The sequence below is a fragment of the Apus apus genome, chromosome 1, assembly GCF_020740795.1.
Source record: "Apus apus isolate bApuApu2 chromosome 1, bApuApu2.pri.cur, whole genome shotgun sequence".
Lineage (NCBI taxonomy): Eukaryota > Metazoa > Chordata > Aves > Apodiformes > Apodidae > Apus > Apus apus.
This window is the reverse complement of record NC_067282.1, coordinates 132,355,204-132,382,177: the sequence shown is the minus strand read 5'-3', so window position 1 is coordinate 132,382,177 and position 26,974 is coordinate 132,355,204. Positions and strand designations below refer to the sequence as shown.

At 39.9% G+C, this 26,974-nt stretch overlaps 2 protein-coding genes across 10 annotated transcripts in view; both read left to right on the top strand.

The window, feature by feature from the left end:
* Positions 1-4,547, top strand: part of PACSIN2 (protein kinase C and casein kinase substrate in neurons 2) — a 62,711-nt gene extending 58,164 nt beyond the window's left edge. For all 6 annotated transcript variants that reach the window (XM_051629532.1, XM_051629456.1, XM_051629109.1 and 3 more), the window contains one exon: positions 2,711-4,547. In XM_051629532.1, the coding sequence (XP_051485492.1) occupies positions 2,711-2,823 (113 nt within the window). In that variant the 3' untranslated portion in view covers positions 2,824-4,547. The remainder of the gene's footprint in view (positions 1-2,710) is intronic.
* An 8,196-nt stretch (positions 4,548-12,743) lies between these two features.
* Positions 12,744-26,974, top strand: part of ARFGAP3 (ADP ribosylation factor GTPase activating protein 3) — a 33,858-nt gene continuing 19,627 nt past the window's right edge. For 3 of the 4 annotated variants that reach the window (XM_051628837.1, XM_051628916.1, XM_051628749.1), the window contains exons 1-7: positions 12,744-12,976; positions 18,681-18,799; positions 19,998-20,070; positions 22,371-22,502; positions 24,415-24,498; positions 25,482-25,569; positions 25,971-26,027. In XM_051628837.1, coding sequence (XP_051484797.1) covers positions 12,908-12,976; positions 18,681-18,799; positions 19,998-20,070; positions 22,371-22,502; positions 24,415-24,498; positions 25,482-25,569; positions 25,971-26,027 — 622 coding nt within the window. In that variant the 5' untranslated portion in view covers positions 12,744-12,907. Of the gene's footprint in view, positions 12,977-13,264; positions 13,449-18,680; positions 18,800-19,997; positions 20,071-22,370; positions 22,503-24,414; positions 24,499-25,481; positions 25,570-25,970; positions 26,028-26,974 lie in introns of those variants that run through there. The other variant, XM_051628992.1, reaches the window with a different exon arrangement.

Here is a 26,974-nt window from a genome sequence, read left to right as displayed (position 1 = left end):
GGGTGCTCCCACCTTTTACTTGCCTCCTTTTTTAGTAGTGAAACACTACACATTTGACTACTCATCTTGGCAGACAAGTTTTGTAGGCTTCCAGAGAGGAGGAATGGGTTGGTTTGTCCATTAACTTTGCTGAATTGTGCCCTGACAGAAGTAACTGAACATGTGGAGCTTTCTCTGGAATGCACAACAGCTACAATTATTCTTCACTCTGTAGACTTTTAACTGTTCGTTTTTTCTCAGTGGGGGATGGATGTGTGCTAATCCTCTTGAATATGTGTTGTGCCTGTCAAGCAACAGGATGGCATTCCAGGGGTTTACAGTAATGAGCCTTTCCATGGCAAAACTATGCAATGTTTATACACACAGATGTAATGCTAAAATACAGTTAGGTGTCCTGTGCTTTAGTACCAGCTGTATGACTTGCATTTAACTCTTTGAACTAAGTGGTTCTCAGTGTGAAGTCTGTAGAAATAAAGTACAGGAAGCAAGAACTGTAAGACAAGTATGTAGGCTAACTTAAAAATAGCTTAATATCTTTGAAGAAAGAGGATTAAATTGTTTTAACACCAAATACATGATTGTATCAATTGTGGGAAAGGGATCACGTGCCAGGCTATGCATTGCTTTGCAGAAACTGAATTACAGAATGGCTACAGTCAACTTACTTAGATTTTAGGCAGAAATATTGGTGTGACGGGGTTTACACCGAACATACAAAAGAGTTAAGGAAGAAAATGACCAGGTCATGAAGGAACCAATTTAAAAAGTACTTGCTTCTGTGCTCCTCTGTAGACTATGTCTGGACTCCTAAGCAGCTGTCAGCAGAGGATTAATGCATTTCAGGGTTCTATTTAAATGTACATGGATATTCTCAGAGGGGATTTCCTTGGATATTCAAAGAATTTGCTTACAAAGCGTTTGTGATATCATCTAGGTACATGCTGTAGAGTATATCCTCTGCATAGGGTCCATTTAATGTCCCCTAATACACAAAAATCCTTTATTAGTGGAGTATTTGATACATCTGTCTGTCTTGGCAAACAACTGTGGGAGGCTTACAACAAGGAATGACTTTGTTTATTCATATCTTATCAGAACTTTTATAATTGTGTAACAGGATGGGACACAACCATCTACTGCATGTCTGGCTCACCCAACTGTGTCTGCTGTGGCTGACAATAAATACCTACAGGAAATGTAGACGATGCAATGTGTTCAAAATGTGTTATTGTATATGATATTAGCAGTTGTTAAAGACCGTTTTTGTTGTAACTGTGTGCGGATGATAATTAAGTGGTACTATTTTCATAGACCTCCAAGATCACTGAGTTTCCAAGTCCCAACTGTTGATACAAGTGCAAATGCACTTAGGGCTTACTGTTAAAGCAGTGTGACTTTGATAGTCATTGTTTTCACTCTTTATTAAAATACACTTCACAGAAGTGGCAGAAAAGCTTGAAATTGTACAGTCTCATTCTGCACTGCTAGAGATGGTGGGGAAAAAAAAGTAAAATATCTCCATAAGCCAAGTACAGTCCATAGTGCCAAACATTTGTTCATAATGTTCCTTTATTAATTATCTGGTAAACTTACTAGAAGGGATGAGGCTTTAACCTTTTTTAACTAACAGAGGAGTTACAGAAGATATCTATCTGAGAAGATTTAATATGAAGCATGTTCATTTCTGCCAAAGAATTGATAATCCCTGGGCTAGTTTTTATCTCCTAAATTATATCAAGGCTGCATATTTGTAGCCATTTGGGACTGTGTTAAGTGCATGTATTTCCTATTGCTAATTAAGATGGAACACAGATCAGTTTTATCTCGGGAAATAATTTGACACAAGGAAGTTGTACATGAGGAAATAATGATTATTTAGTCTGGCTGAGGTGTACATTTATTTACTCATATAGAGCATCTTGGAGTCTGCAAATTGTAATGTTAAAGTACATGAGGAAATAATGGTTATTTAGTCTGGCTGAGGTGTACATTTATTTGCTCATATAGAGCATCTTGGAGTCTGCAAACTCTGTAATGCTGAAGTATTTTACTGAGGATGTAGAAGTTTAGACGCAAATGATAGTCAGAATGAGGTTATGTTATAGTTCATACATTTCTGAATGAATAATCAGTGTCAGTTTTTGCTGTATAACCTAGTAAGCAAATTCTTAGTTATTTTCTCTGAAGTTAAAACATCAGCTTCTGGCAGCATAAATCTAGAGCAATAAAAGGGAAAGTTAAATCCCAGTCTTCATATTTCTTAAAAAGAGGAGGAAAGGAGAGAGAGAGATATACGTAACAAACAGGTTTAAGACTCTTCAATTTTTCTGCATCACAGCTTAGTGGTGATGCAAGTATAATTCAAGAGAATGTTACTGCTGTATCTTAATGTTTGTAGCATTTTCTTTCTATGTTCCACAAACACTTAGGAGAGTATATATTGACAGTAAGCCTGATGAAATATTTATTTCACTTGTACTGACACTGTTGGGGGCCAAAAATGTGGGATCATTCTGTTTGCTTTAAGGTAGTTGTACTATCCACAACTATGTGTCTGTTCACACCCTTTAGATAAAGGAGTCTTTCATCTTACAGTGAAATAACACTTTATATATCTCCAAAAGTTTGCATTCTTTCTTGTGCTTTAAAAAATGCAATGACCTTTTTGAAATGTTACTTAAAAGGTTAACAAGGTTCCTTCTTTTTGCAGGGGATGAGTTAACTAAAATGGAGAATGAAGATGAGCAGGGTTGGTGCAAAGGACGTCTGGACAATGGACAAGTTGGTTTATACCCAGCAAACTATGTAGAACCAATCCAGTGACAAAGGACAAAGTTACTAAAGAAGTGTTGCAAAAGCTCTGTAGGCCTGTACAGTATATATTTAAAGTGAGAAGAAGCTGAATGATGTATAGAGTGTATATATTTTAATGAAAAGGCGAGAGCTTAATGCTGAAATCGTGGTGATTTAAAAAGTAAAAGTTTGAATAGTCTGAAATTGTTTTCACAACTTGTGCACAATGCAAAGTTAAAGGGGTTAGGTTGAAAAAATAGTATGATAGGAAATATACTTTTTAAGCTTTTTCTTCCCACATGGTCTGTTATTGTGACTCCTAAAAATTTTTGCATTTTCTATGCTTGTGCCTCATCCTACCCTAGGTATGTGGCTTACGCTCACTTCTGCTTAATCAGTTATTTTAAGTGACCTTCAGTAACTTGCAACTTGAATTTTAAAGATTATTATAGTTAATTTTCTATTTGTTCTTAGCGACGTCTGAAAAATGCAGTATTTTTTTATTTAAAGGCTATGTAGTTGAGCACCTTTTTGTATGCTTGGATTTCTCAAATAATACTTAAATTATGACATAGATTTAGTCACCAGTTGACTGAATGAAAACTCTTTCCATGTTGTAGTAATCTTTCTATGTTGTCAGCATGGCTTGAAGTTGTAAAACAAATACTGTATTTAATATCTTGTTACAGAAGGTGATTTGTAGCAGAGATATCTGCAGGTGTCGTAGGTTGGGCTTCTATTATGAATGTTGTTTACGTGGTTTGACACTTAAACTACGAATTTTCCATCTAGATCTTAAATGGCACTTGAAAGAAAGATAAAATATGCATAAGCCCCAGAATAGTAGCTATTTCCAGCACACGTTTGCATGGTAAAAAGAAAAAATCTCCTTTAAATTGCTAATGATTTTGGGTGATTTGAAATGTTAAATCTGTGAAGACTAATTTTTTGAACAGAGAAGACTGTAAAATAGACTAAATGCTTTTTATTAAGAGCCTGTGTTGTGTATATGTACATATAATTTGATATTCCAAAATATGAAGAGCATGGCTATTAGTTATCAAGCCTTTTGATGTCAATAAGATTTAAACTGTTTTAAGAGTTTAAATTATAGGTATATTTAAATCTGCTTTCCTGCCATATTCATTACTACACCATAGACAAAGTATTGTGATGACATTTTCAGAAGTACAGTAAATACACAAACATACTCAAAATCAGTATTTGTGGATAAATTTGGTCAAAATATAAACTAGCTTTAGTCCTTACATGGATTCTTGTAGCACAACACTGTACAAATCTACACTTGTCTGCAGTTAAAACTTATTCATCTGTAATCATGTCAAACAGTATGCAATTGTGACTTTTAAAACTGGGTTGTAAAATTATAGCAGATTTGTGTTTAAAAAAACCCAAATCCTAAGTATCAGGTAAGTAGATATGCTATGTTAGGAAGCTACACTGTAATGAAGCTAACAAATCTGTTTTGAGGTAAATATAAAACACTGTTGGTAGTCTTGGACTTTACTGTTTGTTTTTTGAGCTTATAGCTATATTTAGCCATTGTTTCCAATGAATCAAAATGTGCAGGCTTAGAAAATGGATGTATTTATGTGTCTGTCAAGGAAAACTTATCAACATAATTGTTCATCCACAAGATGGTTACTAAAATCGTCAGGAATTACTGGTTTGGGTCTCTGTATTGTAAAATATTTTAGAAAACAATAAAATCTGTTAATCTCTTAAAAACACAATGTACCTCTTCCTATTTCAATGAATGTGCAATTAGTCCTATGAAGCAAATAATCTCTGCATTTCATTGCAATTCAGGGTGACAAAATCTGCATTGTCTGAGAGCCATAAAGAGGAGCACAACATTAGTGACGTTGTGCTGTTAACAAAAAAGGGGAGGTGCAGTGCACAGGGGTTCTTGGCCAGGCATTCCAGCCAAGTGCAGTGGAAGAAGAGGGGACCATGTCTTTTATGGGTATGCCAAATCTACTGTGTTGCTGCCTTCTGGTATAGTCAAGTCTGATATAGCTTGGGTATTTTTTTATAATGTCTGAATCTTTTCTGCCTTTTGTGAGAGTTTTCTTGTTGACTGGGAATGATGAATGTGGTGGAGTTTGCTTGTGCACTTTTAAGAGTCTGGCTCCATGTGCTCTACACTTTTGCATTAGGTAGCTTTAGTCTGCTGGCCAGGCTTGTATGCTGTGGGCTGCCTTTGCTGCAAGGTCATGCTGCTGATTCATGTTGTTCACTCGGATCCCTGGGTCTTTTTCTGCAGAGCTTCTTTTTGTCCTGTCAGCACCCAGCCTGCCCTGTTGAGATGGAGTAACTTCTGTGCAGGTACAAGATGCTGCATTTGCCTTTGGTATTCATGAGGTTGCTGTCTGCCTGTTTATCAAGAGCTGAGCTCCCTCTGAGCAACTGAGCTCCCTCTGCACTATGTTATTTGGTATCATCTGCAGGTGTGTTGAGAGTATGTTCTGTCCCATCATCCAGGTTATAAAGGCATTAAGTAACATGAGGCCTGGTATCCATCCCTCAGGATGTAATTTGAGTTTTGTGTGCCCACGCACAACCCTTTGAGCCTGGCAGTCCAGACAGTTTTCTTCCCAGTCTATTTAGTCACCAGCCTGGCTGCACTATGGGAGGCTGTGTCAAAAGCCTTGCTGCAGTTAGTCAAAGTGAGTAAGTAATGAAGCCTGTTGAGCAACAGTAGAGAAATTTCCCTTGTAATTCCTCCTGGGTTTCAAGCAGCTGTACTTCACTGTCACATAATTAAACTTACAAAGTATAAAAGGAGAATAGGATGCTTAAACTGTCATTCTCCCTATAACTGTCCTTTCTGCTTCCTTTAAAATTCTGAAGGGAAATTGTATGTTTAAAAACTTACTGGTGTATATTTGCTTGTACTGATTGAGCTACCTGAACATTACTGTAATCTTCACCACCTTTCAACCTTATAGCCCGAAAACACTTGTCATTTGCATAGCATTTCTTGAATGCTTTGAGAACACACAGTGCCTTGTTTCACAAAAGTTGTTGACTTTTTAATTGGGATGTTTGCAGTGATCACTTAACAGATTAGGTTTGTTATCTTTTTTAGTTTCATATTGGTACTTATTTCCAGTCATTGATAACGCTGAATTCACCTAGTTTAAGATGGAATATCAAGAGAATCTTTGCAGGAAAGTAACATTTCATTAGAGAAGGTGCAGAGGTAAGCAGATCTTGATGCACAATACAAAGTAATATTAAAATCGCTGTTAAGTTGTTGCTTCTGAGACTGAAATCTTGACACAAATGTTGAATGTATTTTCCCCAAATTGCTGCTTAATTTACTTATGTTCATATATAGGATATTTGCTGTACACATACAAGATACCAAAAAAGCACTATACCCTCAGTGTAATAAACCAATCCATTGGTATTATCTCTTATTAAGATGTCTGTGAAGTTTGTCTGATGTATTAATGCTGTTCTGACCGTGGCAGAGCTGATTTTTTTTGTTACTTTTCTTTTCTTCCAACTATGTCTTAATTCATAACACTTGCAAAGGAAAAATTAAGGCAGACTTCAGAGTTGGAGGTAAATAGGAATACTGAGGCTTCTAGTGGGAAACCACAGTAGACAATAAATGAGATTGTTTTGTACTAATCTGATATGATTTGGGTGATTTTAAAAATAACAAGTTTTAGCTGTGTATTATTATAAAACAAAGAAGAAACAGAGAATGGTGTACTGAAGGTTGGATATCCAGCAGCAATACCATCTGTTCTCCTAAATTTGCATCTGTTTTATAAAATAACTTCAAGATTACATAATCTTTCTGGTTTGGCAGAAAGCTTTTCATTTACCTCAAAAGAACTGGGAGCTTGCTAATGGTAGCTGGAAGCATACCTTGAAGAGCAGCAGATTCTTTTCCTGAAGTGAGAGAATACAAAATATTCCCAGTTTTACTGGAATACTTCTACTTCCTCGTTTTGTTTGAACTTAAACAGCAATTTCAGAACCCAAGAAGGGTTGTGTGGTAATTACTGCAGTAGACAATAGCATCAGTGTGTTTGACTTGTAACAGTTTGCTTGCCAATGCTCATTATGTATTATTATCATCCTGCTTTACTTGCTTTCTCTTGTTGAAAATTCACATTCCTGTGTGGTACTGTATTAATCCTTTAGCACAAGATTTCAAAAAATATTTTAGATGCTTCCTGAACCTTCCATTCAGGGGAGCGTACATCACACAAGGTCTGTGCCAGAGTTATATAGTCAGTGCCTTGGGGAGAGTGTAGGAACAGCACAACATACAGTGATCCTTCAGCTGTATTATTTTCAGCTTTCAATGATCTGTGTCTTTGGTCCTATGAAAAAAAGAAAAAAATTAATTCTTTCCTCATACTTTTGAAAACTCAGTTCACTGGTGACAACTGGACACCACACTGTTGTTCATACAGATCTAAAAGAAGTAGTTCAGAAAAGAGAACCTGTAATCAGTTTGAGAGAGAGAACCAGTAATGCTTTTTCTTAGCAATTGCTAGTTCTGACCCCATTGCAGAGGTTCAGATTGTGTTTTTATTTTGCATTTGACTTTGAAATTCCTTTGTTTCTTTCTCTGGTCAAGAATCCTGTTCAAGATCCCTTTGCAGTTGTTTTCCACTTCTGTGATCATAGAATCATTAAGGTTGGAAGGCATCAAGTTCCAACCTCCCTGCCATGAGCAGGGAACTCTACCACCCTGCCACTAGGCCAGGTTGCACAAAACCTCATCCAATAAACTGCCACCTTTCTACACACCTTTTTTTGTAGATAAATAAACAAATCTGCACGTCCAAGCATGACTCCCTGAGGGGGCACACACTGGTAACCTCCAACTTCTTTTATTATTACAGTCAGTAACATTTATTAAATCACATTTTCCTGTATTTCACAGCAGTTTGTTTTTATGAGGGACATTAGCAAGAACTTTTCAAAAATCCAAGTCACCTGTTCCTCAGCTAGATCACTTTTCTTCATGACCCATGAAATCTTTGACCCTGTAAGGTAAACAACAGTATCAGTTCTTATGTACTATGGTAGATATTTCTAGAACCCCTATGCAGAATACACTGAAACTGCATTACTATGGCATAGATTAAATGTTACATGTGGCAAATGTAGGTGGGTTTTGCACTGGGATGCTACTTCTAGTTGTAGCTTTGTAAGTCCCTGCATCGCTGATTCAAACAGGCTTAGCTAAGCACAAAGGAGTATCAAGTGTGTAGAGGAGTTGTCTGTAAATTACAGTATAATCACTTTTTTGGCTTTGGGCCATGTTGTTGAGATATAGATCACTTTCAAGGGTGAAAAGCTCCAAGAAACCTCACCTGTTTGAAGTGGTTATGCCTCTTGATGTTATCAGTACAAACAATGCATTAGTACTACAAAAAAATGTATTATTGATGTGTTGAACTGGTCTCAACTAGTTTTAATGTAATTACTAAACTTCATTTCCATATTGTGGGGGTAGGCATTTGGATGCTTGATCTTTCAGTTCTAGAGAAGATATTTTTGGTATGGATCGTCTGTGCTGGAACTATACATATCTGGGTCTTTGTCGCATTTTTGAGGATATCATTTGCAGAGGGAGGCTGGCCTAAAACTTCTGGACCTACAGCTGTCATGAGGCAATGTATTTTCATTATGCACAATATGGTTTTAAGCAGTGACAAATCTGGCTCAGTGCGACCAAGTTTTACAAAGAACATCCAGCACAATTCATATGTATCCTCTGGGTGTAAGAGCCAGCTACCATGATGTGTGACTATACCTATATTCCATCATTTCTCAGTGGGAATGTGAGAAGAAAGCAAACAATGGGAGGCTTGATAATAACTGGAAAATGGCACTAATGGAATTTTACCAAACTAAAAGCTTTGAAGGTTGGGAATGGCAGCAAATATTTTAGAACAGTGAGACAGCAGGTAGGCACTGAACCTGTAATTCCATGCAACTCCTTGCAGATGCAAATGCCTATCTCTGGTTATCAAATCAGACAAAGATCTAAAGAACAGGCAGCTCTGGAGATCATCCTGAACAGTTACCCTTCTTTATATTTGTGTGTCCTGGCAGGACTGTTGGGCAAGATCCAGGAGCCTGAGACTTTAGCTGTGACGTTTAGATAGCTCAGAGGAGGAGAAAGCATTGAACAGGTTGCTTTGCCTGTGCTGCATTCACCTCACTGAGTAGCTCTAGCACTGAAAAATTTGGTATCAACAGGGTGTTACAGGGACAATCCATTCATTTCAGGCCTAGCCTGGCTATGCAGAGAAGGGAGTAGTAGCACAAAATGATCCAGGGAGAAGAGACTTCAAGAAACCTCCAGTCCAAACTTCTGCTTCAAGAGTAGTCAAGCAGGTTGCTGAGAGCTTTGTCTGGTCGGGTCCTGAAAACTTCCAAGGGCAGAGATTTCAGTTCTTCTGGGAGAACTTTTCCAATGTTTTATTCTCTTCATTTTTATTTTTTTTAAATCTTTGTATCAAATTGGAACTGTATTCTGGGTTGTTGGTAAGAAAGAGTAAGAGCCCCTGGGTTTTGATTTGTGGAACAGCAACACCCAGTGTCATAATGTGGTATGCTGGCAATGAATTGCCCTGCATTCACACCTGATTAGAGAGTGAGCCTGTACTACAGCCCTTGTAGGGAATGCTGTACTTACCAGGCATCTGTTTCTGCGGGTACACATACAGTAGTCTTCCTGTGTCAGACCAGGTGGCATGGAAGCAATTTTTAAATGGTTCTGTGTGCCCTGGGAATAACGTATTTTGGACATTCTTGGAAACCACTAGCAAGACATGTCATTACTATACTGAAGCATAATAGGTAAAGCAGCGGTCGTGGTCCAGTTTCCCACCACTGCTGCTATTATTTTTCAGTGCCTTCCCTCTTCCTGCAATCCACTCAAACAACAAGCCTGCTGAAGAATAAGAGACCTACCTCTGTTCCCTGGAACCATTCATGACTTTTCAGGGCTTACTGTGATGGTTTCCATTATTTAGAATCTAGTTTGCTTCTCCCCTGTGACTGGGAAAGGTCACACCATCAGGTGGAGAGTAAGGGTATGGAGACTTATTTCCAAAATATCTTGAACAAATTGGCATTCTTTCTCATGGGCAAAGAAAATGACAGCACGATGTGCAGTGGATAACGGGACCGGAGAAGGAATCTGTGCTCCTTGAACATTTTTTTGTCAAGATTAAAATCTGCTAAGGATTGAGAACTAAAGCAATGTCAGACCAGGAGAGTCAGTCTTGCTCACAGTGCTGATCTGCTCCTTGGTCTGGGTAAGGACCTGCACTGCACCTAATGACTGCTTGCCAAAGTAGAGGACATTCCAGTGCCCCATCTACAGGCACCCTTGAAGGTAAGGGTTTGTTTTTTTACTTTGCTCAACCTGCAGAGCAGGCAGTGAATTACAAGCACTGCCTTTTCCCTGATGGCGATGGACCAGCTCATGCCTTTTTCCTACTGCTACCTCCATTTGCTGTATTACTGCAACTTAGAGGCTGCTCTAAGATTGCCTCCAGGACCTGCTTACCTCCCTCATGTTCATAACCATGGGCTAAATGCTTTTCTTCCATCTTGTCCAGAACTCATCTCCTAGCAGTCAGCGGAGCTTGCAGTCTGCAACAGGAATCTGTCCAGCATCCACATCCACATAGCTGCATTGCAAAGGATGGCCTTAGGACAGAGAAACTGTTGTGAGACCAGGTGGGGACAGTGCAGGATGTTTCTGAACACTGTTGAGGGCTGATACACTTCATCTTGGAGGGAGACTTGTGAGCTCAGCGTGCAGGGTGGCTCTAACAGTGAGTAGCTTTTTGACATCCCAACTCGGGGACAGAGGTACAGCTTGCTGACATAGGAGGTCAGAAAAAGACAGAAGAGCCAGACCCCCTACAGTGCTGCTGGGTTTTGCTTCCCAAATGTAGTTTGGGTCTTGTGGGTTGCTGCAGTGGCAGCAGCTAGCTGCCTTGGTGTGCCATTCCCTGGGGAGGCAGCAGTGCAGCTGGGGAAAGTATGGGATGGTGAATAAGATCATCCTTTTCAGGAATCATGCCAGACAGATCAGTCTTCAGGATGAACTTATTTTTCTGATGGTTGTTTAAGTGAACTGGCAGGATTGCACCTATCCTGTTTTTAACTGTACTTATAAAATGAATGTCATGGACTCTTTTTTTTTTTTTCCTTTATGGAAATTTCTTGGCAACTCTTTCTCCCTGTGAGGCCAGCACCCGTAGGCTAGGATGGCAGACAGATGAGATTGGCAAGTATCTCTGGAGGGGAGCACCTATGACTGTGGGTGATGTCTTCCTGAAACAGAAGCTTCACTTTGTAATGGGAGGTCTCTTGCTAGGCATTTTTGATCCCAAGGGAATGTGAATGGAGGTCATGATACTTGGTATGGAATAAGCAACAACTTCTACAGGCTCAGGTGTGTTAGGTCTAGTCCCACTGTTACTTGGCTATACGGATACAGGATTTTTGGCAGCTAGCCTGTACCTCAGTCAGGCCCCCTACCTGTGGCAGTGCCAGACTGAACAAAGTTAATCTGGAGTAGAGGTTGCTTTCACACTCTGAAAAGTCAAATGTTTGTATATTCAGCTGCCTGCCAGGATAACTAACTCGTAACTGACTCCTAGTGACCAGCGAGGCACTGGAGGGTCAGGGTGTGCTGCTGGGCTGTGGTGCAGGGACAGCACGCAGCATGTGCTCCAGCAGAAACCAGTGCTTGGTCTGTGCCTGCCTCATGCAGTGGGGCCAGGACTGAGGCAGTCATGGGTCTCACCCCAGTGGCTGGTAAGAACTGGGGGTTGTTAGCTTCTGTGGGAGACAGTGAACCTCCTGCACTTAAGGCACTGAAGGTGACATGGGTTTGAGGACAAAGCTGGATTTGCATGCGAAGCCTTGAGCTTGGCTATTCAGATAGCTAGGTATCTATGGCCCTGGTTTTAGCAGGTTAGAGCAGACCATCTCTGGAGGTCCCTTCCAACCTAGAATTTTCTGAATTTTTTTTCTGAACTCTTGTTTTCCTTATGTGGAAAACTATGCAGTCATACCTGCCTATGTGAGAAGAGTAATGGAGAAGCCTTGGTGGTCTCTGAAGAAGACGGCTAAGATACCAAGCTCTGGAGATCCTGCCACGGATCATCCTGCTGCTGCTGAGCCGAGTTCCGTGGAGCCACGGAGCAGCGTTCTTTGCACGGTGCCGCAAGGGCCACCCTTAGGGACTCGGTGCCTTTAGTTCGGTGCTGGCCAGAAGAGAGGCCTGGAGTGACTCCTGCCAGGCCTCTGAGGCGTCCTGCCTTTTTCTGGCAAAAGGGTTCGTTAGTCTGGCATCACTGCCTTTGAGCTTCGTGCCTCAAGAGGTAATGCTCCTGTAAGGTGGGGTGTGGGGGACAGAGCTGTGACAGAAGGTCTCTGCCTGCAGCCACAGGCAGAGCAGCGTGGTTCCAGCACTCCAGGCTTTTGGAGTAGGGATGCCGGTGTGTTACACAGTTCCCGATTATGTTTCTATTATGCTGTTTCCTGCTCTTGAGAGGCGCTCCGATTTCAGATTTACTTCCAAAAGCAGCTACGACCTGCCACCTTTGCGTTCTGCGGGCTGGGCACTGACCCATTCGTTCGTCCCCGGCTTGATGCCGGGGCGAAGCGAGGGGACGATGCTTTCAAACCCCACCTCTCACCCTGCTCGCTGAGCACCAGAGCAGAACCAGCTCCCTTCGCAGGCACCACGACGTGCTTTTCCCCCTGCCGGGCGGGGGACGCCGCTGCTCCAGCCTCCCCCCAGCCCGCCGGAACGCGGCGGGGGCTGCCGCTCCTCCGCCGCTCCGCCTCCCCGGGCCCCACGCTCCCCCTCGCCGCCCGCGGGGCTGGCCCCGGCGCTCCCCAGCCCTCCCACAGGCGCCCAGACACCGGCCTCCCTCCCCGCCCGGGGAGGCAGGGCGGAGGCGGGGAAGCCCCGCGCCACGCCGGCGCTCGCAGGCCGCGCCCGGGGGCGGTGCGGGGCGGTGCGGGGCGGTAGGTTCTCCCCACGCAGCCCTCCACGCCGGGCTCCCACCTGCCCGGCGCCATGGGCGAGCCCAGCCGGCAGGACATCGCCGCCATCTTCAAGCGTCTCCGCTCCGTCCCCACCAACAAGGTAGGGGCGCGGGGCGGGCCCGGGGCGGGCTGCGCTCGGCCGCGGTGACACGTCGCACGGCCGGCAGGCCGGGGGGAAGGGCCCGCCGGGGCCCCGGGGCCTCGGCCCGCTGCCGAGCGGCCCCCGGGAGGGGAGAGGAGGGCCGGGGCAGCTCCCCAGGGCGGCCCGGGCGGTTCGGCGGGTGCAGCCCCCGGTGAGGGGAGCGCAGCTCCCGCCGGCCGCCTCGGGGTTGCTGGCAGGAGGGCTGGCTCAGCTGGGAATAGAGCAGCCGGTGGACAGCTAGGCGGCTGAATGTGGTGGGGTTGTTTTGTGGGTGTTTTGTTTGTTTGTTTTGTTTGCTGTTCTTATCGATTTCCAGCACAGCCCCCTTCTGCGGCGGTAGGAGTTCGGTGTTTTCTTGTCGTCTTGGCTTCGTCCAGTGGTAACCGTGGTTCTTCAGCGTTGGTTTTCTGGCTGTCTGTTCGGCAGGAAGGTGGGCAGTGGCTGGCAGCTGCCTCAGGCTGCCTCAGGCTGCAGAGTGACATGGCCGGGGTCTGGGCTGGCAGAACTACCCTCAGCAGCTTTCTGTGCCACCTGCTCCCCTCTACTGACATCACGCTACACGCTGCGAATGTGTCTGAAAAGTACAGTAGGAAACAATTATGAAGGAACACCATGGCTTTATTTGCTGGGAACATGAGCCTGGGAGGTCTCTCTTTGTCCCAAAACTGACTTGCACACTTTGAATACAGCTCAGTACCACTGCATGGACACACATCTGGTGTCTCAGGAAGCGTAGCACAGAGATGAACAGTTGCCAGCTGTTTGCTAACATTAGCTTTCTTAAAACTAGCCTTTGCAAAGGGTATTAAGGAAAGGTCCTGGTCCCAACAGGGAGAAGATCTGTGACAGGCTTCTGAAATTCACTGTGTCTAACAGACTGAGTAGTTCTGTAATACTGGTTTGATGCGTTTTTGGTATTGGGATCACAAGATAATTTGAAGCTACTGCTTATAGCTGGTTCTGAGCTTGTTACTGTCTTAGACTTAGTAAGGTGGTTGTGGTACCTGTGGTTGCTCATGCAGACTGTCTCTCTTTGCAGTCACATCAGATGCTGTTTAGAAATATAGTGCCATTGTTCCCAAAGCGATATTGGCACAGCGTGTGCTGCCATGCACACTAGGTCAGTGTGAAAGAAGTAGCTCAGGTGCAGAGAACTGAAATTAACACTGCAGTGAAGCCTGGTCTTGTTGACCTATAAAGATAGAAAGGGAGGAGAGTGGGAAACATCAACAGCATAGATCTCAGAGCTGTCCCATGCCTAGTCTTCTTAAGTAAAAGTTGTTGCTGGCATTGGTTCATTCTCGTGTTTAATTACATCTTGTTTTGTTTCCTTTCCTTTCCGTTGTGTTCTCCTTATGCCGTCTGCCCCTTTTGTTTGTAGGGCTTTTCTGCTGGGAAAGAGAGACATGGGAAAGAAGGGCAAACATTGGAAATGTTCTGTGTTAAAAGCTTAGTAATATTCTTTAAGTGTGTTGTTTATGTTTACAGAAATAGTATCTCTTCAGTGCAGCAGCTGGGCTTACTGAACTGCTTTCTATAAGCATGCATAAATGTTTGCCATGTGGTAGGTGCTCTGCAGTAATTCTTAGTGCACATGAAGTTAGGAAAGTAGTTATCATGTAAATAATGTGCAGCTTTAATTTGTGGATTATAGTGTGTTTAAACTGATGTTTGAATCATTTGTCTTGAAATCAACATACCTGTAATGTGGGCTTAGTGTACTTTATATAGCATGAGAATTAGCTTTTTATGAGTTCTTGGTGTGTCCTTGGATATTATGTAATACCTGCATGATGACATTTAACAAACATGTTACAGTTATCAAATAGGATGTATTTTGTGCACATAGAAATGTTCATAGTCCTTAAGCTAGCTGATAATGTCAACTTGAGTGTTTGTAAAGCTCACCTGTTTTGAAGACTGGCACTCTTGAGGCTGTGCTGTGCAGTCTCTTTTAATGTGGCATAAATCTATTCCTCTGGAAGTGGTAGTTTTTCATTTCCCTTTTCTTTGGTTCTTTCTTTTGTTGATGATACTATACATTTCTCTGCTTGGACACTTAGGTCAGGGATCTAAACCACCTGAAGACAAAGTATGTGTGTTGCAGTTGTGGTTTATCAGCTGTTCAGCTGTGTTTATTACAGTCTGTGTTCTGGGTGTGGTTTGTGCCTGTGTTGGAGAGTGGAGGGGTTTTTTGCCCCAGAGTAGAGTGTACCATGTAATGTCTTGCTTAAGTCATTTTAAGACCATGACACTCCCAAAAATGGGCAGTCCTGTCATCTTCCTGTGGCAAACACTCCCCTTCCCTCCCTTATGTTGGCATTACTTACTGGTCAGGTGGCTGCGAGGTGAGTTGGACCTACCTTTGCTCTGGGTCAGAGCAGTGCAGTGCTGGTTTCCATTCGGATCAACAAGTGTGATTATTATTGCTGATGCAAGAGAAGAAGGAAAGCATAGCTGGATGTGGGGGCTGGTGACTAAGAGAGTAGCTGCTTGGATTTGGATCACCTTTGACCAAGAGTGAAAGTGCCTCCTGAGTGCCTCCCAGCTGGTTCTGTGTTGATCTTACCTTGCACACTGGGAATGGCAAGCACAAGGAGACACAGAGCTACCTTGTGGCAGTAGCCCCACTGCTAAGGGAGGATGAAAGTGTCTGTGTGACTGTGCCCTTGGGGAAAAGCTTGTTGGACCTGCTCACCTCTGCTGAAGTGCCAAAACTAACATTTCTGTAGGTTATATATGACTACATTTCCATGTCCGATAGTGATGTGTATTATGTATTTATTTCTTAACATAGGTATCTTGTGCAAGGTGGATGTTTTATGATTTAATGTCTGCTTGCTATGGATTATACCTGAGTCTTTGGGTTTACTATGGCACAAACATGTAATTTAGTGCTTCTGCTTTTTTTTCATTTTCTTCAAAGTGACTGTTACTGAATCTAGGTTGTTCTGAAGTGTATATTAACACAAAATAAGAAAAAAGAATGCAAGTATATTTAAGAATATACTTCAAACTTTTTTTTTTTGCTATTATTTTGATATCTTAGTTATACATAAATTAGTACAGAAAATACGCTTTATCTGTTTTTAAAATAGAAGCAATTTCACAGGATGGCTTGTTGAAATCTTTGTGGGAAGCACTTTAAACATGGAGAAAACTGAGCAAAGTTAGTCCAAATGCTAGTGAAACATGCTTCTATTTCTGTTGCATAGTATGATGAAAACAGCAGTTCTTACCTTAACTTCACAAGAAAATTAGATGTTCCTGCTTCCATCACAATCCTCAAAGCTGCAGTTTTTATACATATGAATAATGTTCACTGGTGTCTCGTATGCAGCTGATAAGAGTCCTGCTTGAAAATACTGAGCTATACTGCTATGTGGCAGCTAGCTTCCAAGGTGATGCAATCGACTCTAAAGATGTTGAAATTAAGAAGTGCATGTTATTTTACCAGGGAGGGGATGAGGATTTTTTATACCTGGACTTTTTAAACATGGGATATTTTTAACCACCCACTGATACTCAGGATTCTTGTTTTCCATTTGTACTTCAGGGTGTTTCTACAAGGCTGATGACTGTAAGCCTGCTTTGCTCTCCAGTGTTAGCAACAGGACCAGGGCTTTGGTTTCAAGCAGAGTCTTCTACTGTTTTGTTTTCCCCATTCTCCTTTTGGTCTTGTAAGAAAAGGGTCTACGTCCAAGATTTGAGATAATTGAGAAAACAGTAATGAGTTCTGACTGCTAAGAATGTGTGCTTTCTTAGCATATGGCATATTTTACTATATTGCATATTGGCATAGTTAGTAATTCTTGGGTTTCCATGTCTCCCTATATTTTGTTCTTCTACCTGTGCTTGTTTCAGGGACTTCCTCTAACCTCCTTTTGTTGTTCATTCTGTGTAGTTTTTATCTGTTATATGTCAGTGAATTACCCCATTTCCATATACAATAGTGGAATACATAAGTAACTAATAAAAGTTAGGTCTCTGTTGAGAGAACTGTGACTTACCTGCTTTCTGTTTGTGTTACTGGTCATTATCCTAACTGAAGCTCAGACTTAAAACATGAACGTGTTGGAAGAGCTAGTGCTGAATCTGATGGTGAACTTTGCTTGTGCTTGATAAATTTGGGCTGTATGAGCTTAAATAGACCCACGCTAAAATGACAAGTTCAGTCTCAAACTGCTCCTGGGCATGAAATTAATTTGAGGGAATGATAGGTGAATTGACTTGAGTGCAAATTCTGGTCTTGTTTGACTGGTTATGTAAAAAAAAAAAAGTGACAAAAGTTGTATGAATTGAGCTTCTAGCAAGGAGACTTCTTAACCTTTTTCTTTTGCAACCTGGTGAGGAGCTGCTGGAAGCAGTGCAGTCTGCATGTAGGGTATATCATGTCCCCAGCTGACCTGGAAGAAACTTTTCCTTTTTTCTTTCTGCATATAGCTAGAACTTCCCTTGCTATCTGAGGATGAATTAGGTTTATAGGAGAATGCTGAAGGATACAATTACAGATTGGAACTCCGTCAATCGGAGTGTAAAGCTTGCATCTCTGTGGACTTATTCATAGTAGATACCACTGAGTATGCCTATAGATGGATGCTTTTACTGTAGAAGAACTTCTTTGCAGCCTTTGAAAATCCCACTGTAAAAGCATTGATCAGATGAAGTGATTTCTTACAGAAATAGACATATGCATGTCTATTTCTAACAGCCATTAACTCAGAGTGGCTGTTTCTGTTTAAATTTGTGTTTTTCCTGGCATTTGTAAATTGATTGGGATCAGATAAATTTTTTGTTCTTGCTTTCCATGGCTAAAGAAGCACAAAAGTCAGAGTAACTGAAACAGGACTTGAAAGTTGTGGTCTGTAGACCTGCAAAGTATGTGAGGTGTAGACATAGACACCTCTTGTAGTTTTGACTGAATGTTAGGAGTCTAATGTGGTGGCAGAGGATAAGAAATTAATGGTTTTGTCTATGCAGTAATTGTGGATATATTTGCTTTTTTAACCAGTCTGTACAGACAGTCAAAAGGTTGATACAGCAATACATGTGATACATCACACAAATAGTCATGTCTGACAGAGAGTGCTTGGCTAAGCAGTACACAGCATGGATGCTTTCTTCACACAGCTGGATTTCAGTGGCTTGCTCTAAGGGCCAAGGGTTCTGTACAGGTAATAAGATAACATAGATAATTATGTCATTAGTGCTGCTGATAACTGCAGTCACATGTACATTCTGAGAAAAGCTTAGACTCAGTGGCATGTCATGAAGAGAGCCTGCCCTTGGGAAAATACTTCTTAAAGGCTTTCATATTTCAGTAGTGCCAGAAGTACTGTGTTAAATGTGTGTTTGAGCTAGCCTGATGTGGGTTCTCTGAGCTGGTTTTTCAGCCTGTGGTCCCTGTGTACACTGGTTAAAGTTGGTAACTGGCAAGGCACATACTCCTGTCTAGTTAGGGCAAAGACACAAGCGTGGGCAGACTGTGCAATGCCTTTTGTATTTATTAAGTTAGAATAATATGAAGTTGTCATGTCAACAGATGCTGTAGGGATGAGTTAATTAAGTTTGATCACTGCAAGGGTGTTAGTGTGACCCACAGCCCAAGTATAAGATGTGGTTACGCTCAAGTCCTGTCACTGATCTTTTTTTTCTCTTTAAGGTGTGCTTTGACTGTGGAGCAAAGAACCCTAGCTGGGCAAGCATAACATATGGAGTTTTCCTCTGTATTGATTGTTCAGGGACCCATCGATCTCTTGGTGTCCATTTGAGTTTCATTCGGTAAGTAGTTGGTATATTTTTATAGAAAAAATTGCATCTTTTAATGTTTTTGTTTGTCCAGATACCTGCTCAGAGAGGAAACCCTGTTCTTCTCTCAACTACTGATTCAGACCTTTTTAATGGTTGTATTGGCTTTGATGTGTCTGATAGCTGCTTGGGGATTAGTTAATAGGTAGGTTTTTGCTAGAATTTGTGCCATGCGCACGTGCCCGTTACCGTTGTTGTGTTAGCAGTGTGCACTTGTTGACAGGTCTCTTTGTAAATGAAAGATGAAAATGGAGTAAGCATGCTAGAGTGTGGTATCATTTCTCCAAATCAAAACTGAGGCAAAGGTTAGTTTAGTATCTTCAACAGTGTTACAGCGTTACCGATCATACAGATGATCTGACCCCCCAGCGAGCCAGCTGAGGGAGCTACGTGGCATCTTGTCATCTTTGCCTCCTGAAGGTAGTTCATCATAGTGTTACCTGAGTGCCAGTATGAGGGGTGAAGGGCTACCCCTTTTGGCAGCTGTTTAACTCACGCAGTTGGTACAGTAAATCTGCACCCTGAGCTTGTCACATTTCAGGTGAGTATCCTAACAGATGGTCTATGGGCCTTTTTGGGCTAATAAATACTTAGGCATGTGAAACACAAGGTCCTGTTTGAAATGAATGAGAGCAGTGCATCCAAGAATGGGTTGTAGGTAAAAGCAGCTGTTTTCCGTGAACTAAAATTCTTCCTCTGGTGCCTTTTTGCTGTATAGAACAATGTTACAGAAGGCTTCTCAAGAATCCATTCCTAATAATCACAGAATTAATCCTCCTCATACTCACTGGGCCCCAGATTTTTGTTGTGATATGACATTGGAATTGTCAGTTGATCCATTACATGTGATTGTCATCTGCTGTTGACAGTGTACAAATGTGATTCCTGAAAATCTTACTGGTACTTTGTAAAAGGGAAAATCTGTCAGCCAGAGGGTGCAGGTTTTTCAAGCTGTTACATTTTGAAAAACTGTGGCAATTCTACCTAGATTTATTAATTTATTTTGCACACTGTATTTTGTCACAGATTTATTTTTCCCTCTAAATGCATGTTTTTCACTTTACAATAAGAAAAAAGAGGGGAAAGAAACATTTTTTGAAAAAAGAAAAAAGGTTGAGATATTTTTTTATGGCTTTGGACATAACATTAAAAGTGTTTTCTTTCTGTTTAGATCTACAGAACTGGATTCCAACTGGTCTTGGTTCCAGCTGAGATGCATGCAAGTTGGAGGGAATGCGAATGCTGTATGTACTCCAGAATATTCGCATTACACAATGAAGATTGTTAGGCTTGGAAGCTATTGTCTGTGCTTATTGACTCACATCTTGGGTATTTTTTTTTTCCAGTCCTTTTATCATTTTTTTCCTCATGCTTTTAAGAATCCTTTGATTTTAAGCATCCTTCGAATGCTAATTTCATCCTCCATACTACTTGCACCTTTTCTGTCTTGCTATAGTCTGCCAGTATTTATCTTACAAGTCATTAATAAAAGTCACTGAAGAGGCTAGATCACATTACCTGTCAATAAGTATCTAATTTAACAGGGAAATATTGACATCTGCTGAAAGATGGCTTTCCAACAGCTTGTAAATGTAGCTTATGGACATCTTCCTGTGACCATGTTTCCTTATGTGGTTTATGCAAACACTTAAGTCATGATCTGACTTAGATATAAGATGAAACATGCTACACTGTCAGAGAGGAAAGAGTGTTTTGGTGTGGGCCACTTTTATGTTGGCTGTTACTTTCAACTTGATTTTTTATGTACTTACAAATAAGTTTGTTACACAGTATTTTCTTAAACTGAAGTTATGTTGACAGCTGCATTGTTCTCAATCTCCTTTTTAAAAGAGGATGTTTTCCTTTGTAGGCTCTTTCAGAATCTTGCCTGTTTTCCCATTTATTTTTTTTTTTTCAAAGATCAACCACAAATAGCTGAGATTGATTCCCTAAGTTGACGTAGCCAGTCTTGAAAACTACAGACTGTCTAAGCAATTTCTACTTTTCTTCTAATTCCTTGAATGCTTACTTCTGATCTTAATTAATTTGTGCATATTCCTTAGTGTTGTTTCTTTAAGAAACCTCACCCAAACTTGCTTTCCGTTGGCTTTTTTTTTCTTGACAATTTTCTTAACAATCTGCTTTCCTCAAGTCTAAAAGTTTAATGTTCTGTTGATTTTTCTGGTTTTTTTCCTATTTCCATACAAAAAATTTCCCTTTTTGATCTGAAATGCCAAATTTTATTTTTACTAACTACTGTTTAGAAGCACTATCAGATTAACATTAATAATTTGTATTCTATAATTGCCTGATAATGCTGAATCTTGGGTAACATCAGTCCTGAGCTTCATGGCCATGTAACAGACTGCTAGAAAATCTGGTGGGTTTAGTTCCTTTTGTTTTCAGAATAAATCTCTACGATTATTTGAATGAGGGTTTACAAAAAACTCTGATTATCAAGTTCATGGTTGTATATATTTAAATGCAAAAATGTACAGTCGTTTTGATGTCTGTGATGTCTCCATCCCTGGAGGTATTTAAAAGAGTGTAGATGTGGTGCCCAGGGACATGGTTTAGTGCTGGACTTGGCAGTGTGCTTGGTTAATGGTTGGAGTTGATGATCTTAAAGGTCTTTTTCCAACTACAACAGTTCTGTGATTCTGTGTTTCACTGTTCCTGTTGTAACCACAGAGGTTCACTGTCATTACCTCTGTCCTGCATGGTTGTTGCTCAGTTTTTCTATGAAGTCTGGTAGTTGTACACTAGATTTATGCTTTGCAATTGCAGCCTATGATGTCTTAGCCTTAGGTTATCTAGACGAGCTGATCCTATCAGCAAGTTACTGATTTGTTTACTGTAGTAGTCTGACGTGTTCTGCCATGCAAGAATGTATGGTATGATTTGTTAGTCAGTTCTAGGTACTGAAAAATTACTTGTTTGATCTTTTGACTAAATAACTTGAGAAACTCCTGTATAAATGTATTGATTTACTTTTGGTTTAAGATTCTAAATCGGAATAGCATTTTTCATTTATAATTTTATATAAATACAAAAGGATATAAATATATCTGGGTATATAACACACACTTTTCTTTTGAAGGAAGACCATTTTTGTACAATAATTTTGATTCTATTGAACATACATTGTTCCCTCTAGCATGCTAGAGATGAAGCCAAGCAATGCCTTTTAGTATATCACGAGTGTCCTTTGAAGCACAGGTATTTGCAATCAGTTTTACCTCTTCCTTTCTACACTTTAATTTCAGAGCTAGGGTTCATTATAGATGATGGCAAGTTTGGGTTTTGTACATGCTTTTAAAACATCCCATCAATGTGTTTTGTTTTGTTTTCTGTTGTGTTGTTTATACATAAAGAGGTTGCCAGAATTGAGTTTGACTTTGGAGATCTACCTAGACTTCATATTTTAAAATATTAGATATAGACAGAGGAGCAGAGTGTTTTGCTGCATTGCCATGTATTTTTATGTTAAATGGCATTAGTTTTTAAACCTGTTTCTCATAGTGTTTTCTGTTCTGCTTCATAGTCTGCTTTTTTCCATCAACATGGATGCACAACAAATGATACCAATGCAAAGTATAACAGTCGTGGTGCTCAGCTTTATAAGGAGAAGATTAAATCTCTTGCAACACAGGCAACAAGAAAACATGGGACTGATGTGAGTATAGTGTGTCCTTTGACACTAAGATTTCTGAAAAACTTTATATTCTTTCCCTCTAGAGTTATTTTAAGGCTGTAATTGGTAATGGAAAATATTACTTGTTTTCAGGTGGTACTGATACACATTGCAGTGAATAGGCAAGCTGGGCAGTGAAATTATTTGTAGCTTGTATATTTTGTTTGGAAAAAGAATACTGAGATAGAGCTCAACTAGATACTTCAGGATAGTTTTTTCATTATTAAAAACATTAATTTTAACATTTGCTGTAACTTGGAGGAGTTCTAGGCGAAAGCTGCAGGTATTCTTCAAAATGGAAACTTCTTTGTTTGCAGGTGTGCTGCAAAATTGTATTAGTGGTATTGCATGGCAAAAATGTCAGCAGTTCTCCATGAACTACACAGGGGTTGTGGTTTTCCTTGTCTGCAACTGAATTACACTTGAGAAACACAGCATGTAAAAATGTAACTGGACTTGATGATCTTAAAGGTTTTTTCCAGCCTTTGTGATTCTGTGATTCTGTAGAAGTGCTTATAGAAGTAACTGCGTAATATTTGTCATTTAAGTGGGATTTGATTTGAACTGGGAATGTATGCTTTTGCCTTTTTCCCCTACAATAATAATATATGAAAAATTAGCAAGTTATGTGTGTCCTGAACTTGCTGTTCTTCATTAAAAAGGCTGAGACAGTTCATGCATGCTGTCAAAACACTAGGTTGCGGACAGGAGGAATTTATTAGCAAAGTATGCAGAATTAGTTTGCAGAGGTGTTAGATAAGTTTGACAAGTCTTCTGCATACACAGAAAGCCTGTTAAGGTTGTTCAGTTCAGCTTGTTAAAGTCCATGGGTGATTCATTGGAACCTCCTCAGATGAATGGGAATTAAAAGAAAAGCAAGAAGGCTTGGAGTTTTTTTACAATGTTTGCATCAAATAGCATGAAATTTAATGGATGATAAGAATTCTATATTATAAAAGTTGTAGACTATATAGTTCACATCACTAACTTCAGAGACTATTTTTTACTTACTAAGCAGCTTTAGATGTAAAACACGTTCAAGTAAATATACCATGTGCATTTAAATTAATGGTAAGTTCCCCAAATGTCTTTCTAGAGAACTGTTATTTTCTTCCTTCAATTACAGTTTCCATCCAATTGTTTGAGATTGCTTATGTATTTCTTATTTTAAAAAATCAGTGAATATGGTTTTTTTAAATTATGTTCTGCAAGTTTAGGTAATTACGTGCTATCTAAATTCCTGAAGTAAATTATTCAGACAATTACATTTAGTACCAACCATACACTTCCCTGTCACACATTAAAAATACTGCTCTTTAACTTAATGATAGTCAATTGTAAATGATGAGGTAAGCTAGTTGTAAACTCAGTAACCTTTTTGACAGAGGTAATTATTTTTTATCATGATCATTATTTTTGATCCCACAATACTAGACCACACTGACACAATTCTGAAAACTGTTTCCAGTGACTGCTAGTATTATGTTTTCAGTTGTTTTTTGTTTGTTGTTTTGTTGTGTTTTTTAACTTTGGGCAAGATAAGAATATGATAAAATACCTTGTATGAGAATATGAAAAAAACTATTTGTAATAAAGCTCTAGTGATACTAAATATTGACAATATTACTGCAGCGGAGCTTATACTGAGCATTTTGTTAGGAAGGAGATGAGTAATTTAAAGAAAGACACCACAAGTACATGAAATAAAAAAAAAAAATAGGAATGTCATATATTAAAGCTCAAATAAACTTTTAAGGAAAAATAATGTGCTGGGGAAAAAAATAAATACATTTTAAAGCTGAATGATTTTTAAAAGGTAGTTTTAAGATTACTGGATTTGAAAAAAAAAATATTCTTGCACTTGTCCTTTAAAATTCCCTCTCTTTTATTCTAGCTGTGGACAGATGGATGTGGAATGCCACCTGTGTCACCTCAAAAGAAAGAGGAAGATTTCTTTGCATCCCATGTTTCTCCCAAGGTTAGATCATCTGTATTTAATTCATGTTAGCTTTCTAAATACTTAAGCTACCTCTGTGTTCTGTGATGAAGGTTAAACCCTGAAACATTTGCAAAGAAGGGGTAGATCAGTGAGTTAACATTTATCTGCTTTTCTTCACCTTCCTGGGTGTCAAAATTCTTCCTGGATGTGAACCACTTTCTGAAGTGATAATTTAGAATGACCCAAATAGAAGAAAATGTATGGGTAGGTTAAATTTTTACAGCAAACCCTTCAGGTAGCTGCAAAGGCAGGAGATGAGAGACAAGCAGTCTATGTACCTCAGGGCAAGAGATTATTTGAGTATGGATGTTTTGAGAGAGATGTCAGGAAGTTTTAAGATTGAGGTTTTAGGGAAGAATAAGCATGACCTGCAGTGGCACAGCACTGATGGGAAAGATAATACTAACCTGATATTATGACCAGGTCACAAATCTGCCTGTTGAGGAGGATGCATCTGAGGGAAGAGGGAAGACTGATCATGCAGACTTGGAAGGACAACTCACAATTAAAAGTTGTTAGAAAATTAGAAGTGCAAGAACTTAGTGTGGGTAGAAGGCTTGGTGATTATATGTAAATAAATGATCCAGGTTTCCTGTACTGTATTATGGTTATGGGTAAAGGCAATTAATACTTACAATAAATAAATCTAAAGCACAATTAAAATACATACTGGTTTTTTGAGTGGTAAATATACTGAAATTCCTTAGAGGGGAATACAGGTCCTCATCAGTGGTTTGAAAGCAGCTTGCTTTCAATAATGGTAAGTATTTCTTGTAACTTTAATAACTGTCCTTAGAGGAACAGGCTTTTCACATAGAAGCCGTAGTCGTAAGAATGCAGTATGAACTGATCAGTGATGCTTAGGCAGTCTTTGAGCTCAATGCTCATATTTATTTGCTGTGTTCTATTTTGTGTGCACTTTTGATTTGGGGTTCGTTTTTGTTTTTGTTTTTTTTTCCAAGGCAAAGAACACAGAGTGGGTGTTATCAGAGCCAGAACCAGTTTCCCTACAGCAGAAAGCTTCAGAAAATATTCCAGAGTGCTATGAAGGTACGGCTGACTCTTTGTTAACAATAAGCTGGATTTTTCTGGTAGCCTCTTTGTTTAGGGTCTGTTTACCCTAATAGTTAAACAACCTAACTATGCTAATAATGCAAGAATATTGGAGAGGAAGGACTTCTTAGGAGAGTTATGGTAGAATTTGTGGGACTGGGTGTTCCTTTAATAATGCTTAGTAGAAATCCATATAAATTAAAATTTTATTCGAAAGACTTCAGATGAATCTTTGCATGCCTGCTGCTCTTTCAATAACTGGTAAAGCTGTCATAGAAATAACACATTATGCTGTGTGTATCAAACAGCACCCTGAGTACAGTGAGTTGTGTTTTGGTATTTTAAGCATTCTCAAGAGCTTTCTGATATTCTTACCTTTGTTACTCATTATGTTCTAGGACCAGAACATGGACCGAGTGTTGATTGCCTTAGTACATCACCAAAAGCTGCATTAGGTAACGATTATAAAGAGAAGATGATAGCAGCCAGTTTTGTGTACTTAACTATTAATTGGCACAGAGAATGTATGACTGGGAAGAGATGTGGAGTTCTTACTTTGGTATCAATGTGCATGAGTTAGTTGAAACCTCTGAATTTATATAATAACTTCTTCTTGTAAACAGTCTACGGCTTCTAAGAAATGATTTTTAGTCAGGGTTTTTCTGGTTTTATCTAAGTTATCTTAGCCAACGTGATGAATTTAAATGCTACAGGATACAATGTCTTTCTATCTAGACATAGTTTTTTCTCCCTTTTCAGAAATCTGAACAGAAAAACAGCCTGGAAGAATCTTATATTTGTAGGACAATATCTTCAGTATCAAGAGTCTCAATTTACTTAACACTGAAGAGTATATCATACTATAAGTAGGTTAAAAAAAAGTTAAGGAAAGTAGAATAGAATAAAATACATCAGGGATTTATAATTTTGAGGATCTTTCTGCAGGAGCAGGTTGCCAAGAATAGAGAGTATTGACTCTCAGCAGGACAGAGGTAGTAAAGAAGTGGTGGTTAGGACTAACTCAGTACTTCAGGAAGTTATGGTATATATTAGCTTGGTTGGGTTTTTCTTTGGTTTTTTTGATGTTTATTGTGGGGTTTTTTGAGAGCTGTAAAAATAGTTTGTCACACACTTCCTGATTTTCTCAGTTGTATCTTTAGCACATATTCTCAGAAAACAAGAGCTTTTCTTGTTTGTTTTGAACCTCACGAGTTCTGTCTTATGTGAAGAATTTCCAACTGGATTTCAGTTTTTCTGTAAGTTAGGTGTTGTTAATTGAAAACGTTTAATTGTGGAAGATGTAACGTGGCTCAGGGTGGCTGTCAGGATGCCTTACAGGATGTAGTGAGTCCTACTAGAGTCTCATTAAAAAAAATCAAGCTTAGGAGTTGTGTCAGACTTT